General features: G+C 38.3%; 2 protein-coding genes across 2 annotated transcripts in view; one reads left to right on the top strand and one right to left on the bottom strand.

Moving 5' to 3' along the window:
• The window catches only part of nnt (nicotinamide nucleotide transhydrogenase), a 117117-nt gene extending 114817 nt beyond the window's left edge, over positions 1 to 2300 (bottom strand). Inside the window, exon 1 of the mRNA XM_028802485.2 lies at positions 2262 to 2300. Coding sequence (XP_028658318.1) covers positions 2262 to 2285 — 24 coding nt within the window. The 5' untranslated portion in view covers positions 2286 to 2300. The remainder of the gene's footprint in view (positions 1 to 2261) is intronic.
• A 1531-nt stretch (positions 2301 to 3831) lies between these two features.
• paip1 (poly(A) binding protein interacting protein 1) overlaps positions 3832 to 16992 on the top strand; it is a 44796-nt gene continuing 31635 nt past the window's right edge. The window contains exons 1-3 of the mRNA XM_028802487.2: positions 3832 to 4174; positions 13538 to 13701; positions 16476 to 16676. Coding sequence (XP_028658320.1) covers positions 4003 to 4174; positions 13538 to 13701; positions 16476 to 16676 — 537 coding nt within the window. The 5' untranslated portion in view covers positions 3832 to 4002. The remainder of the gene's footprint in view (positions 4175 to 13537; positions 13702 to 16475; positions 16677 to 16992) is intronic.

The following is a 16992-nucleotide window of genomic DNA, read 5'->3' as shown; positions in this document are numbered from 1 at the left end:
AAGTGAGCACTGATGTCTTTTGTGATTTATATATTTGGACTATGAATCACTGATGTGCTGTCTGTGAGAATGCTCAGGATGTGGAAATATGTATGATCTCCAGATTTTTATTGCTAACTATAGAATGGCCATCTTGTTAGAATCATGATGTGATTGTACTGTATATTACTAGAATATCCAAAGAAAGTTCCACATTGTAGAAATCTAGAGTTTCATGTAGTGTCTGGTGCGTTGCTAAAGAGTTAAAAAGGAATTATGCAGATCCTCTTAGTTTCCATTCAGATGGTTTCTAATACGACAAATCATGATATTTGCTGACCCACTTCATCCCTACTTTGTATATAGAACATGTGCCAACATGAGAATGTCCAAATGAATCCATGTTGGCCTCCAGATCTCTGATGACCAGTGTCATCAATCAGATGTCAAGACTACAGTCCAAGTACTGTTGTTCTGAGCATTACCTTTAAACATTAACTTTGGTTTTGTTTGCTTTGTTTTTGTGAAATAATCACTGTTTTCTTTGCAAGAGAATGTGCCAGGCATTTACTTACTTGGTGCAGGCCACATTTCACATAGCTGTTTCCAGTAACTTCATGTTTTTTTCTGTGGTTCTTACTACACCTGTTAAGTTGGAGGCGATGAACATTTGTACATTTGTGGGCTCAAACAAAAGCCATGGGTGAACATGTCATTTGCTAAAAAGGGGGGATTCATTTAAGGGAACTTCTTCCTATTTTTTCTATATGTATTTACTTAATCTACCAAATTAGTTATCACCTTTTTCTAAATGAACAAACACTCCATGATAGCTTCTTTCAGTCAATCAAAATACAGTACAATAAACAGCTAAACTATGATTAGCTTAGCATGAATCACAACCATTTCGTCAATGATGTTTTTATAAGGCTTGTATGGAAATAGATTAGGGAATTTGACTTGCTGAGATGCCCCAACTATAGATCTGCACAGTCACTTTCCTGAAATCTTAATTTGAACGTTCCTAGCATGTTTCTAAGTTTTCACCAAGCAAGTGCTTCAGCCTAATTTGTGCAACATTTTTTCACATTTTTTGGTGCATGTCTTCATTTGAATTTTAGATCAATGCCAGCTCCCAGCCTCTCTTTCTGTTTTGTAGTGTGGTGGGCGGCTGGGGGCGGTACCCAGCCCGGGACGCCTGGAAGGACCGGGAGAGGGAGTACGCTTCCTCCGGACCACAAAAGGGCAGCTGCCCTGGTTTGTATGGGGGCCACGGGAATAGAGCATGGAAGCTCAACCCTATAGGGGCCAGTGGTCACTGCCCGGACGCCTGTGAAGCCCTGGATGTCAGCACTTCTGTCACACCCGGAGGTGCTGGTGGAAGGAATACCAGGGACACCCGGAGTGCTTCCAGGTGCTCATGCGGCACTTCCGCCACACCAGGAAGTGCTGCAGGAAGCTCATCAGGAGGCTCATCAGGAGGCACCTGGAGCACGTCCGGGTGGAGTTAAAAGGGGCCGCCTCCCTCCATTCATTGGCTGCAGTTCGGAGGAAGAGGACAGAGCTCAGTGAAGAGGAGTGGAGGTGGTGAAGGACCTTTGGAAGGACTGGAAAGAGAGTGATTAGTGCAGGGGCACTGTGTGTGTGAGAACTGTAATATGAATAAACGTGTGCCTTTTGTAGACATCCCGGTGTCTGTCTGTCTGTGTCCGGGGCTGGCTTCCACAATAGATTATCAATGCATCCATTTTTGAAGCTCTGGCAAGGAAATGTCCATAAAGAGTTTGCATGTTCTTCCCATGTCCATGAAGACTTTTCTACTTTCTCCACCCACATCCTAATGACCTGTAGAGCAGGTTAATTGGTGACCTAAACTGGAAGTGTATAAGTTAATGTTTATATTGACAGTAAATCAGACACATTTATAAAACCTGAAAATGCACTTGTGCTGAGCTGGTGTGACTGGTTGTCTGTTTCACAAGAAGTTTGCCAGAGGCAAGTGCACAACCAAACTGGCACAGAGCTTGAAAAGTCCTTCAGAAGACCTTCATGAGAAAACCACATTTTCCGGTAGCAATGTCTTTCACTTAACAGCTAGAGACTAGTAAATTCTGTATGTCTGTTGGGTGTTATGCAGGTTTACTGGGAACAGAGAGTTTCTACTCAATAAGAAGCATGTAATTTTCGCCAATGATGCTAGAGGGCAAGTGACCTGTTAGGTGTCTGAACGTCACAAACAAGAGACAGAGAGGTGGGGTACACCTGGAAATAGATTACATTACCTCCTGGCTGACAGTTGGCAGCATGTGGATGTAAACTGGAAAAGTTGGTCTAAGGAGCCCATGCTATAGCAAGTCTTGGGAGACTGGAAAGAGGCCTTCACTCGTCAACCTATTTGTTCAGGGGCAGAATAAAATTAGTCATTAAGGCAGTGGGTACAGAGAGTGATTCAGAGACTGTGCCTTTGAGAACAACCAAACCACAGTGATGAAGAGTTACCACAAGCCACAGTATGAAGTTCAAAGTGGTTAAAAAAAGCAGGGACATTCCTGATCCCAAGAGTAGCTCTAGGAGGTGGCTGTAGCAGACTCTGAGAGGGCATTTAAAGCCACCTCAAACTAGAGAGGACTCTGAGCATAAAGTTAGGACTCGATTTGTAGAAAAGACCAAAGTATGTACGTTTATTGAGAAGGCTGTTTCATTCTGGCCATATTTGAACCCAGGACTGAGCTTCAGAAATGCCATTACCATGCAACCCAAGTAAACAGAATAACCGGTTTCAGCAGTACTAATGCAACTGCAAATGTTCCTCTAATAACCAATTAGCATTTATACATGACTAAGGACACGCTAAGGGAATTTACCACAAGGACACTGAAGGAATGGCTACTGAAAATGGGGTTTTGCAGTCATATGTGAATAATAAATAAAATAAAATTAAAAAATCAGACATTTCAAGCAGTATTATCCATCAGAAATACTAGACGTATTTTGGCTGTATTTTAAAATCAATTTAATGGCATCTTAAAAAAGGGACACACTAAGGGAATTTACCATAAGGACACAGAACGAATGGCTACTGAAAATGGGGTTTTGCAGTCATATATGAATAATAAATAATATTTTTTTAAAATCAGTCATTTCGAGCAGTATTAGTCATCAGAAACACTAGTCATATTTTGGCTGTATTTTTAAATCAATTTGATGGCATCTTAAAAAAGGTATCAATATCTTATCAAAAACATGAAACGTCCTGGATATGTGCAGACTTTTTGACTGGTACTATATATGTTTAAAAAAGAATATTACATTGACTAAATATTTTCATGTTATATTGATTTAGAACAATATTGTATACATGAATAAACGGTATCATTTATTAAATTTTAATTTGATTTCTTTCTAATTTTGCAATAAAATGTGACATGATTGCAGCATTCTAATTACATTTATTTATTGTGCTCATGAATGCAAATAAAAATAACTATTTACAATTAAAACATTTTTTTAATTGTAATTTTGCTGAACTGTGTTACCTTACTGGTCTAGATGTACCCAACCAGCACTTTGTTTGATTTTTGGAGACTTTCTGGCACTTGATTGAGACATACTAAATGAAGTGCCTTGAAAAATAAGCTCCAACTCTTTACTCATGCTGACAGTAAATCAGCCATAAAGTATCTGGTGAACATGTGGGAGGCGAGAATATCTATAGACATAAACCTTCTCAGTGCAATGGAGCTCCTCCAGAGGCCGCAGTGACCTCACAAATGGTTTCTCCGCGATCATCAGGTGCCTCTCCTCACAGAATATCGTCGTCAGTTGGAGGAAGTCGAGTCGTAGAAGGTTAGAGGTTATTTGAATTATTTTTTCCGGGATACAGACCATAATAATAACAACAAGGCTCCGGGACTGAAATAGCGATATTTATGCACGTCGAGTGTCCATCTGGAGGAGCTTGGCAATACGTCCGAATGCAGGCCCGTGAAGCGCAACAGCAGGCCTCCTGTGACTAGACGCGAAATGACGGACAAGTTTGATCGCGCTCCCGGGGCGGAAAGAACGCGGCCCAATCCGGTGGGCCCGGGATTGAGTGAGCAAGACCCCAGAACTCCGAAAACGAGCCCTTTTCAACAGGAACCACTAAGGCAGCCAAAAACCAATCCGTCTGTGGGGCAGAGCTGCGCCGGTGGAGGTAGGTAAGGGGCTGTAGTAAACCTTAAGATACCCGTGTGTGAATATGGAGGTAATTCTGACCGAGCTGACTGGTTGTCATATTCTTACTTGTCATCTTTATTTAGTCTCATTACTGATATCTTGTAAACTAATCCAGTAGATTTCCGTCATCTCTTTATTGAAAACGGCCATATACTGTCCTAGAAGCTTGTCCGTATTATTGATAGATTTAAAGACTTAACACATTTAAAAGTGAAGTTTTGCCGTACTCTCAGCTGTATCTAAGTGTTCTGATAATCTATTTTAGTAGCAGTATCAAAAGCAAAGAGCACTAGTATCACGCTGTATGACTTACACCAGTTTTTTTAAAACCAATTTTAATATTAACTTTGCCATTTTGGTATTTCATCTTTTATCCTCCCATAAGAAATCTAGATGATCGCTACAGAAAATTAAGATTTCATTAACCCGTCCATGTTTGATACTTAGCCCTTTAAATTTAAGGGGCTGCATGCTTTAGTGGTTGCAGATTTGAGCATTAAACCCCTAGTGTGTCAGTCCAATCTTGGCTTCCAACATTGTGGGTAAAAGTAAAGCACCCAAGGTGCCGCTGCTGCAATTGTTAGATAAATAAATAAATAAAAAATTACTTACATACATACATACATACCTGTGTAAATGTTGGTATTGCATTGTGCTCGAGTAAGCTATACGGTGTCTGCTAAATTAGTCATGAAACAAGGGACGTATCTGCTGCAGTGCAGAATATATTTAAAGGTGCATTAACCTTTATAACTGGAGAACAGACTCGCTTTTAGGATACAAGGCTGAAGGTTATTTTCATGCTTGAAAGAAAGAAAGGTAAAACAGTGGGCTGTAAAGCCTTCTTTAGATGCTCAACTGAAAAGTAAAGAATAGACCTGAAATGGGAAGAATATACAATATCGTCTATAATCTTTGGAACAAAGACACGTTTTTTTTCCTTGATTTACCTCTCTGCTCCAGAGTTTAAAGTTAGTAATCAAACAATTCAGATGTGATTTAAGTGCACATTGCATTCGCATTTAAAGGTATTTGCATACATTTCAGTCACACCATGTAAAAATGACAACACTTTTGACACCACATTTTAGTACACCGTAATATTTGGGACAGTTGGCATCAAAGGTGTTTGTGATTCCTTAGGTGTGTTTCATTGCATCATTCGTGCAACCATAAGACACCACTGCTTGCTTTTACCCTTTGGAGTCAGTAACTGCCATTGTTCACATGATGACAAGAGCTGTGCCAATGAAACTAGAACAAAACCATTGGAGACCTCAGTAAAAACTTAGGATTGCTCAAATTGTCTGGAATATCATGAAGAACAAAGAATGAACTAATGGGCTCAGTAATTGCAAAGGGATGGGTAGGCCAAGGAAGACATCCACTGCTAATGAAAGAAGAATCCTCACTATGGTATAGAAAAAGCCCTGAATGCCTGTCCAACAGATCAGAAACAGACTTCAGAAGGCAGATGTGGATGTGTCAGAGATAACTATCCACAGAAGACTTCCTGAACAGAAACAGAGAGGCCACATTGCAAGATTCAAAACACCAGTTAGCTGCAAAAACAGGACGGCCAGATTACAGATTTGCACAAAAGTGCTTAAATGATCCTGCAGAATTCTGGAAAAAGGGTTTGTGGACAGATGAGACAAAGATGAACCTGTATCAGAGTGATGGCATGAGGAACTGCCCAAAATCCAAAGTATACCACCTCATCTGTTAAGCATGGTGGTGGGTGTGTTACGGCTTGGCATATATGGCTGCCACAGATACTGGCACATTTATCTTCGTTGATGATGTAACTGCTGACAGCATTTTCCCAATTAAGTGTGAGGTGTAAAGAAACCTCTGTTCACGTTCCAGTATATGCCTCCAAACTTATTGGACAGCACTTCATTCAACAATAAGATCATGATTGCAAATATACTGCTAAGGCAATGCAACAGTTTTCAAAGCTAAAAAAATTGAAAAATCGTGAATGCCCAAGTTAGTCACCCAATTTAAATCCAATTGAGCATGCCTTCCATATGCTGAAGAGAGAACTTAAGGGAGGAAGCCCCCAAAACAAGCAGAAGATGAAGGTGTGTGCATTGGAGGCTTGGCAGAGCATCACCAAAGAAGATACTCTGTATCTGGTGACGTCTTTGAATTGCAGAGCATGCAACAGAATTTGACTGCTTTAATATACAGATCATTGCTATATCCCAGACATATGGGCGGGACTTCATGTATAAAAAGTATTGTTATTTCTGCATGGTGTGATTGAAATGTATGCAAATACCCTTAAATGAAAGTCTACAGTGTTCAGTTTAATCATATCTGAATTGTTTGATTTGTAAGTTTAATATGTAGAGCAGAGGGGTAAATCAAGGAAAAATGTGTTTTTGTCCCAAACTTGGAAGGCATTGGATTATAGGGGAAAAGAAGGAACAAAGCCAGGTCAAATTAAATGAGAACAGGTGACATTGGGTGCGAAAAAGTAGCATTAGAGAAGATGAAGGGAGAAATTAAAAATTAGTGGGTCATTTAAGACCTGGAGAGAGAATGAGCTTAGTTTCTTTAGCCTATCTTTGAAAGGAGTCTTTAAAGCTTTGTGAAAGAACACAAACAGAGAGGTCAGTGTGGTTAAAATCACACTTTTTGGAATACTTTGGGGGGAAAAATGAAGTGTGTTTTAATTTGGATAGTGCTGATTTTTCTGAAGAAAGATTGCGTCATCAGGATAGTTAAGTTTTAGAAGAGGAAACTCAAGTTACATTTAAGTCGAATTCACTGAATCACCAACTTTTGCATAATCTGTACATGAAGCATACTACTAGTTATTAAGGCTTGCAGAAAAGAAATTTCACTTTTCTTATGGAATAAATAATGTGGCTATTGTGATAGTCAATACTGTAACTGTATAAAAGCAGAGAAATTTCTAGAAGACTAATGACATGGTTCTGAACTGGAGCTGTACTTGTAAACTCCCAGCTAAATAATTGTTCAGGGCAAAGTCAGATGTGAACTTATCAATATAGACTGAGACAGTGACTTTTCCGATTTCTTAAAGGACATTTTTAATCTGTTAGGGTTTATACTGCAGCAAAGGAAAATTCAAAGGAAATCAAAACATGGTATGTTTCAAACAGTAAAATAAAATAAAACAAATACATGTCTTAATACATAACAAGCTGATAAAAGTAAAAACTTAACAGTGTACATGTCTGAAATTGTTTAGAACAATGCACAGCAATACTTTTTCTAGAGGTAGGTTTATAATGGTAAACAATTGTTGATATCACATAACTTATTCTGAATGTTATTATTGTACATGAAGCATAAATAAGATCAAAATTTTAAAAAGTTTGAGGTGGGACTCAAACGGCAAAGCTGTTGACTTTAGTCATTGAGGTAATTATTTGTGCTTTTCTGTGGCCAAAAAAATTATCATGCAGTCTTCTGTGAATTTTTTTTTTGTTTTGGTTTATAATTAAATTAACTTCAATGAAGTTGGCCTTGGGGTTAAGAGATTCCTTCTTTTATCTTAATGTTTTTTCTTTAGCTTGCCTTCAAATGCCTACTCTCAACATAGGATTATTATTGAGATATGCACTTCAGATAGGATTTTGAGGAGAATAAGAGGAGACAATTGGAGGGGGGATGGAATTGGAAATGAGAAATATTAAGTGATGGAGAGGGAAATATATTCTGGGGTCGATATGAATGGGAGAGCAGGAGGAGGGATTGATGGATACCAGAACATGATGGATATACAGTAATCCCTCCTGTATCGCGGGGGTTGCGTTCCAGACCCCCCCGCGAAAGGTGAAAATCCGCGAAGTAGAAACCATATGTTTATATGGTTATTTTTATATTGTCATGCTTGGGTCACAGATTTGCACAGAAACACAGGAGGTTGTAGAGAGACAGGAACTTTATTCAAACACTGCAAACAAATATTTGTCTGTTTTTCAAAAGTTTAAACTGTGCTCCATAACAAGACAGAGATGACAGTTCCGTCTCACAATTAAAAGAATGCAAACATATCTTCCTCTTCAAAGGAGTGCATGTCAGGAGCAGATAATGTCAGAGAGATAGAGAGAAAAAAGCAAACAATCAGAAATCAATAGGGCTGTTTGGCTTTTAAGTATGCGAAGCACCGCTGGACAATGCAGCTGCTAGGAAGGGAGCAATGTAAAGGTAGCCTTTCAGCATTTTTTTAGAGGAGCGTCTGTATCGTCTAGTGGTGCGAACAGCCCCCCCTGCTCACACCCCCTCCGTCAGGAGCACAGAATGTCAGAGAGAGACAGAGAAAACCAAACAATTAAAAATCAATACGTGCCGTTCGAGCTTTTAAGTATGCGAAGCACCATGCAGGAAGCATATCGCCTGACATAACAGCCACATTTAAGCCCAGCAAGGAAGAGAGCAATGTGAAGGTAATCTTTCAGTGTTTTTTGAGGAGTGGCTGTATCTTCTAGGGGTGCGAACAGCCCCTGTGCTCACAATATATTTGAGGAGTTTTATTTAATACATAATACATGCTCTGATTGGGTAGCTTCTCAGCCATCTGCCAATAGCGTCCCTTGTATGAAATCAACTGGGCAAACCAACTGAGGAAGCATGTACCAGAAATTAAAAGACCCATTGTCCGCAGAAATCCGCGAACCAGCAAAAAATCCGCGAAAGTCGAAGCGCGATATAGCGAGGGATTACTGTAGATTTGTGAGGAGAATTGAAGAGGGAGATAATACATTTTAGAAATGGCACAGAGCTTTTGGCTGGTGTGCGTGCTCACTAGCTTTTCTCAAGTAAAGCATCTAATAACCTATGTGAGCAGTGGAGTTTAAAGCAAGATATTTAATGCTCTGATGAGGAAAACTAACAAAACAGTTGTAATGAACTTTAAACTAGCTCTGGGAGAGGCCATCACAGGCATCTGGTAAAGGAATTTAAAATAGCAGAAAGTAAGCATACAAAAAGATGTGAGAATTCAAGTATTAAGATTTGGGATGTGAAAGGGAAAAAAGAGCGAGCCTTTGACAGAGTATTTAAGAAAGTAATGGAATCAGTTGTCCATTTCCAGATAAACTAGTGGGGAATACATTTGGACAGAAATGAGAACATTGTACATGGAAGGAGCAGAGACAGTGGTGCAGTCATCAAGTGGCTATAGACCATCACAGTGGAAGGGCAGTGTTGGGATGATGCAGCAAGTAGGAGGGGAAAATATCAAGGATATCTTAAGTATTGGAAAGGAAGGCATTTAATGGGAGCTGAAGAATGCCACTCAGAGGCCAACTGAAACATAGGTGAAGATAGTGAAATAGTAAAGGGTATCCATATTACTAACGGAGAATGGTAAACCGGATGGCATGGAAGCAGGTACACGGCGGTGGACGCAGGAGACATAGTGCGCAGGCGCCAATAGTACGGAAACCGGATGAACGCAGGTACATGCCCATGGCAGGCGCCAATAGTACGGAACGCAAAAGATAATACGAAAGGCAAAGGCGCCTACCACACGTCACGGCACAAATACAAAGCAGCTCCATTCGGCTCAAATAAATACAAAGGAGCACAACTATTGCCCTGCACACCAGAGTCAAACGGAAGAGGCTACGGAGGCACTTGCAGAATAAATAAAGAACGGCAGAATATACAGTATATAGCATTGTACAAACCAGATAAATAAATAAAGAAGATTAAGACAGTAAATTCTGAAAAAAAAAAAACAGACAACATAATTGATGGTCTAGCACACACATACAGGTTACATTAGCATCTTGACAGAGAAGTAAACTGAGAGAAAGGTAATAAAGTCAAGTAGAGCTAAAAGCCTTCCTGAACAGATGAGTTTTGAGTTGTTTTTTAAAAGAATTCATGAAGTCAGCTGACCTGATTAATTTTGGTAGGTCATTCCAGAGTCTGGGCGCTATACAGCTGAAGGTCCTGTCACCCATGGAGTGTAGATTAGTGAGGGGCACAACAAGATTACCAGAATCGGAGGACCTTAGTGGGCAGGCAGGCACATAGTGATGGAGAAGGTCACTGATGTAGTTTGGTGCGAGGTTATTTAAAGCTTTGTAGGTTATTAGTAGGATTTTATATTCGATTCTGTAGGACACAGGGAGCCAGTGAAGACGGAGCAGGATGGGTGTGATGTGCTCGCTGCTGCTGGTTCGAGTAAGGACTCTTGCAGCTGAGTTTTGAATAAGCTGGAGCTGTGATATAAGATTAGAAGGGGCACCTGCCAGTAGGGAATTACAATAATCGATGCGGGATGTGATAAAAGCATGGACAAGAGAAGGAGAGGAAGGAGCGAACACGGGATATGTTACGGAGGTGAAAGTAAGAAAGTTTCTTAATGTGATTTATGTGGGCGGAATAAGTGAGGGAGGAATCAAAAATGACACCAAGATTTTTTACAGTAGAGGCAGGTCTGATGAGATCACTGCCAAGATGGACTGGGAAGGATCTCATTTTATTAAGTTGCATTTTAGTCCCAATTTGCAGGAGTTCAGTTTTATTGCAATTTAATTTTAAAGAGTTCTGCTCCATCCAGGTTTTAATTTCACTAAGGCAGGTTGTGAGGTGAGAAAGCTCTGATGAAGTTCCACTTTTAACATTGAAGTAGAGCTGAGTATCATCTGCATAAAAATGATAACCCAATCCATAACTACGGATAATATGGCCAAGGGGAAGCATATAAATACAGAAAAGCAGAGGATCGAGGACAGAGCCTTGAGGGACTCCTTGTGTGACTGGCGCTGAGCTGGATCTGCTGTTGCCAAGACTAACAAACTCTTGCCTATCAGTCAGATAGGACTTGAACCACTGGAGGGCAGTGCCAGAGATACCCAGCATGTTCTCCATTCTGGACAGTAGGATGTCATGTCTGACAGTGTCAAATGCTGCACTGAGGTCTAACAGAATTAATATGCTAGTTTGTCCAGAGTCTGCTGCCATAAGCAAATCATTGGTTACCCGTAGCAGAGCAGTTTCACAGCTGTGCCGCGCCCTGAAACCAGACTGCAAGGGTTCCATCAAATTATTAGAGGTTAGGTAATTGGTGAGTTGGGAAGCTACAACACGCTCAAGAACTTTTGACAGGAAAGGTAAGTGGGAAATAGGCCGGAAATTGTTAAGATTGTCAGCATCAAGACCAGACTTTTTTAACATTGGGGTTACAGAAGCAATTTTAAAAGTGAGTGGCACAGAGCCAGTGTCAAGGGATGAGTTTATTATTGTTGTAGCAGTCGGGATTATGGCATGAAGGCAGGATTTAAGTAGTGTGGTGGGGAAGGGGTCCAGTACACAAGTAGTCGGCCTCATCTTACAAAGCAGGTTATTAACAAACGCAGATGTGACTGGTGAGAACTTAGAGAAGGAGCTGGATGGAGTGGGAAAACAGGGAGAGATATAAACAGATGATGTATTTATGTTAGTTAAATTATTTAGATCTTTAATTTTGTTACGGAAAAAGTGGAGGAATATAGCATATGTGAAGCGCCTACAACGCACTTCCTCCGTATTAAATGTATGGCATCCTCACACGTGGAAGGTGCAGGCGCCTACAACACACTTCTGAAGCACCGAAAGCAAAAATCCGAGATAGTACGTCAGTCCCAAAGATCCAGACTCCACAGCATATGTGAATAAGACATGAGGCAACAATAACGTGAATAAGACATGAGGCGACAACGCGCCCATAGGTAACGACTAACGACACAGCCACACAAAAAAGTACGGTATATGTGAATCGCATTACAGTAATACAATGCTATAATTACTCACAGAAATCACAAACGGAAGAGGCTTCAGCGCGTCCACACTACACAGCATAGTCAAACCCGTAATACAATACTATAAGTACTCACAGACAACACAAACAGAAGAGGCTTCCGGGTCCCCAGAGAGAGTACGGAGTCCCCAAACGTCCACAAAACACAGCGTAGTCAAACCCGAGATAGTTCGGAGAGCGCATGCGCCTATAGACCGCAAGCGAAGCGGGCACGGCTCAGAAACGACAGAGCTCAACTAACATAAATAAGTGATTTTAACAGTAAGTGCAATTATCCATATTACTAACAGTAAACAATGTATACCTAATGGAGTCACGGTCACGTCTCTAAGCCTGTATTTAGACATGGACAACTTTATGTAGCCTTCTCAAGAGTTCGGCATTCATGTAATGTTAACGTTAAGATTATAATAACTCCATAGATATCATATGTACGTCATCTACACCTTTATACTCCAATATATCTCATACATAGATCTGCACAAACTCAAAGACATTCTATACTTACATAACATAACAATTACACTGCTATTGTCATTTACATATATTACATGGACCTTCACATATCGTGACAGTGAACATGATACATATGTAACAATTACCAAGACGGACAATAATCTCTTTCAAATGTATTTCGGGTTACCCAAGACCAGGAGTTGGCGAGAGAAGCGAGCAGGGGGCGGAGCCCCCTTGTGAAAGATATGTATGGAAAATTGGAACCTGGAGAGGAAGTAACATTTTTTAGATAAGGTAGCAAAGATCTAAATAAGCACAAACAAGATCTGAAAAGGGTCTGTGTAATTAAGAATAGAAATGGAAGTACCTTGCAAAGTCCGTTATTAAGCATAGAAGGAGCGAGTCAAATGTAGTGAATGATATAGAGTATCTTGAAAAGGTTGGACAGGTAGAAGGACCAGTGATAGAAATAAAAAGATGGGAAATTAAGAAGGAATTAAGTAAGGTGAAGGGAAAAAAAAATGCCTGGACCGTCAGGGGTGCAGACTGAATTGATAAAAGTATTGAGAGAGAAGGGAAAAGATTGGTTGCTAAAATTTTTTGGAAGGATAATGGGATAAGGAAAAGATTAGATGACTGGGTTATGGTAGCTGTCATGGAGTTACCTTAATAAAACACTAGATGAGTCTGTTAGAGTAATAGATGACAGATCAAGCAAACGTGAAGACCCGTAATAAAACTGTATGGATTGATTAAAGGGAAATGAATAGTAGATACAATATTTATTGTGCTGCAGGTTTAGGAGACAAAGGTCAGAGGGAAGATTAAGATCTGTGTTTAAAATATCGTTTTTTTATTTTTAATGTTTTTAATAGTTGTCTAAGTTGAGATAAATAATCACTGAAGAATATACACCTCTATAAAGAATAAATTGTGTCTAAAAGATCCATTACTGTCATATTTTTTTCTTCTCAGTACTAATTTGATGCATCCATTATAACCTCGAAAAAAAATTAATTATACTGTTACATATTGAGAGGATGTGAAAGAATTCGTTCACAAATTTAAGATTTTTCTTCTGGTTTGTTTCAGATACCAAAGGATCATCTCAGTCCCACCCTGGAGTGCATGAGAAGTACTCAAAACTCAGTATCAGCACACCAGTAGCCAAATCACATACTGTGGACTCCAGCCTAGTTAATTCAAGATTGTCTCCAAATGCACCAGAATTCTACCCATCAAGTTACATCTATGCAGTATGTATTCTTGTATAAAATTGTTAAATAAATCCATTGCTTCACACTCACAACAGATGTTGAATATTGTTTTTACCCAGCATCTTATTAGATGTACTTAATTGGAAAGAAGTGTGAATGTAGTATACTGTATTTTTGGAAAACAGCATTTGCAAATCACATTTTCTAGCATCTTCCTGTTTATGTTGACCTCGCTTACATCTTTAAAACTCTTTTTTAGGTGGGTTTTATTTCAGTCCAAGGTTATTATAGTTTTGCCTTTTTATATTAGTTTTTATTTCTATATTTTTTCTGACCTTACTTGGAAATTCAGTTTAGTTTTAGTTTTCCTTCATCATGTATTTTTAGTTTTAGTTTAGTTTTATTTCACAAAGACATTTCTATTTTATTTTTATATATATTAGTTTCAGTTTTAGTAATTATGGCATGGAGCGCCTACAGAGTTAGTTTTGTGTCACAATCAGACAGAACTGTACACTTAACAGATTTGGATATGAGTTTAATGTTAGTGGAAGCTTACTACACTACATGGTTTACTATCTGGTTTTGTTTTTGTCTAATAAAAACAAGCATAATCAAAACTAGACACTGAATATGAACAATTTTACACAATTTTATAATTTTTAAAATATTTTCTCATGAAAATCACAGGGGCGTAGGAAGAACAGGGCTTTTAGACTTGAATGAGTGTGCAGACCCCACCTAGCTGTATTGAGGGAAACAAAGAACAACAAGCATGTAGTGTCAAGGTTAGGGGCAGTGAGTCTTGAATAGACCACCGTAAAGGACAGTAAACCCATAATGAGCAGAGCAAGAGCAGATAATAGGAGCTCGGACAGGCATAAAACAACAGAGACAGAGTCTGAAATTAAGAACAACATATACATTATCTAAACCTGTTTATCCAGAGTAGGATTGCAGGAAATCTGGAGTCTACCCCAGCAGGCTTGTATCCAAGGCAGGAAAAATCCCTGGTGTGCAATATGTATGATAAGGCTGATGATAATAAACAATTCTTTTTGTTCTTATTTCAACTATCTATTTTGAGAGAGAGAGAGAGAAAAACATTGAAAAAAGGGAGACAAATATTTTAAAATATAATTCTGCTAATGGATTACTTTCACAATAGCAGGTATTTTGAGTTGTGAATAGGAACTAAAAAAGATAAATTAATAAATATGGAACAAATAGAAAAACCCATTAGTATGTTTAGTTTTTCATCACTTGTCAGACTCTCTACCATTGTTTGTATCGCTTTGTTTTAAAACAATGTTTTTAAAGCAAAAGTGATTGGTCAGCAAGAATATGTGATCTTGTATGATGACCTAGTCAGTCTCTCGATCAGTGCCGTTTTCTTTTCAAAAACCGGGAGTGCTCTCCCCTTGACTTTCTTGTATACAGTACTCAGATATGGGGATGGATATTTGAGGAGTAAACCATAAGACAATGATTATATTTTTATATTATGTACATTAAAGAGCCATCAACAACAAATCCAATTAATAATGTATTGAACAATTATTATAAAAGTAAAGTTAAATAAATCGGACTCTGCAGCTGTATAAATAATAAAAAAAAAATTGAGTATGTGTTCAGGTAAAGTACCACTTCCGGGTGATGGATTTGGCCCAAAAGTTAATACAGATCTATAATTGTGGTGTAACAACCACATGCCGAATTTCATCCATCTATCTAGTTGCGTTTTTGAGTTTTATAGTGTTTATACATACACACACATACACACACGCACATACACAATTCCAAAAAACAGTATTGTTGGACACTGGTTAGTCTATAATGTCAAGATTCATCAAAATATCGAGGTCGAAGTTTTTCATGATTACTATACTTTCTCTATACTTCGTATATGAGAAAGTAAAAACGATTTCTCCTGTGCGAAGTGGCAGGTGAATTGCTGTCAACAAAAAGCAGACACCTGGGAAATAAACTGAAACGTTACTCACTTGTGATTTTTCTGTCCATATGGTAAAGGTTTTGTTGACCAGCATATTCTGATTTCAGCCGTTTGAATTACATCTTGATATACAACAAGCACAAAGAAAGGCGGAACGCAAATCGCTTTCTATGTCACACACTTTATGCACCTGCACTCAGCTTGCTCTGTCACCGCAAATGCTGTGTGAACAGCCGCCCTCCTTCACCAGCCGCCGTTCACTGGATGAATATATGCGGGCGGCTTGTGGTGGATGACTTTCTGTTTTAGAGTTAAAACTTACAAGGGTAAAAGACTAACGGCAAGAATATTCATTCAAAAACGAAAACTAAAAATATTTTAGTAAATTATTATTTTATTTCAGTTAGTCTTACCAGCAACTTTAATAGTTTCGTTTAGTTTTAGTTTTTCATTTAGGTTTTGTTAATTATTTTATTTTAGTTTACAAAAATGTTTTTTTAATAATAGTTTCAGTTTTGATTTTAGTTTTCGTTAACTATAATAACCTTGTTTCAGTCCATATATTTGTTCAGATTTTATACAGTTGCACCTTGTTGTCAGTTCTCAATGTTCTAAATTTTAAGAAGTATTTTTGTTTTTTTCTTTTTTCTCTAAACTGGAGTTGTTTACTGTCCTTATAAATATTGGAGGTAATCATATTGTTTTCTCTGCTTAATTTACTTTGCATTATATATATATATATATATATATGTATATATATATATATATATATATATATATATATATATGTTCAGATTTCTGTGTTAATTTGGTTATCATAGTCACTATATGTTTTTAATATGAACTTGTTCACTTCTAGGGAACAACATATGAAGATGAAGGTCAATTGTATGGACAATCTAATGTATCCCTTGCTGATATTGTGCAAGATTTCCTGAACCATCTCAATGATTCTCCAGCTTCCTTTGAATCTGATATTGAAAGTTTTACTGTGATACTCAATGGGTGGGTCAACACAGAAGAAGCACTTTACGAACTTGTAGAATTAATATATCAACAGGTACAAACTTTTGTTTGTAGATCACTCTTTTGAATACACTGCCAGATTATAAAAATAAGGGCAGGAAGTCTTAGAAATGTGCAGATTAAAAAAAAAAACTATAAAGTTCTAATTATAAATATTAGTTTTGTTTTTAGGCATTTACACAAGTCTTTTTCCACTGTTTGAATTGAAGTTTCATTTAAATTAAAGTGGTTGATCAATGTTTGACATTTATTGGGTTTGCCTATGGATTTACACAATTTATAGCAAGAACAAAGTGATTGAATCACATAATACAAATCAAACATCTATCAAATAACACAAGCATTCTTAA

Source organism: Erpetoichthys calabaricus, chromosome 5 (genome assembly GCF_900747795.2).
Source record: "Erpetoichthys calabaricus chromosome 5, fErpCal1.3, whole genome shotgun sequence".
In the NCBI taxonomy this organism is placed as follows: Eukaryota; Metazoa; Chordata; class Cladistia; order Polypteriformes; family Polypteridae; genus Erpetoichthys; species Erpetoichthys calabaricus.
Note: the sequence above shows the minus strand (reverse complement) of the source record. Positions and strands in the feature narration are given on the sequence as shown.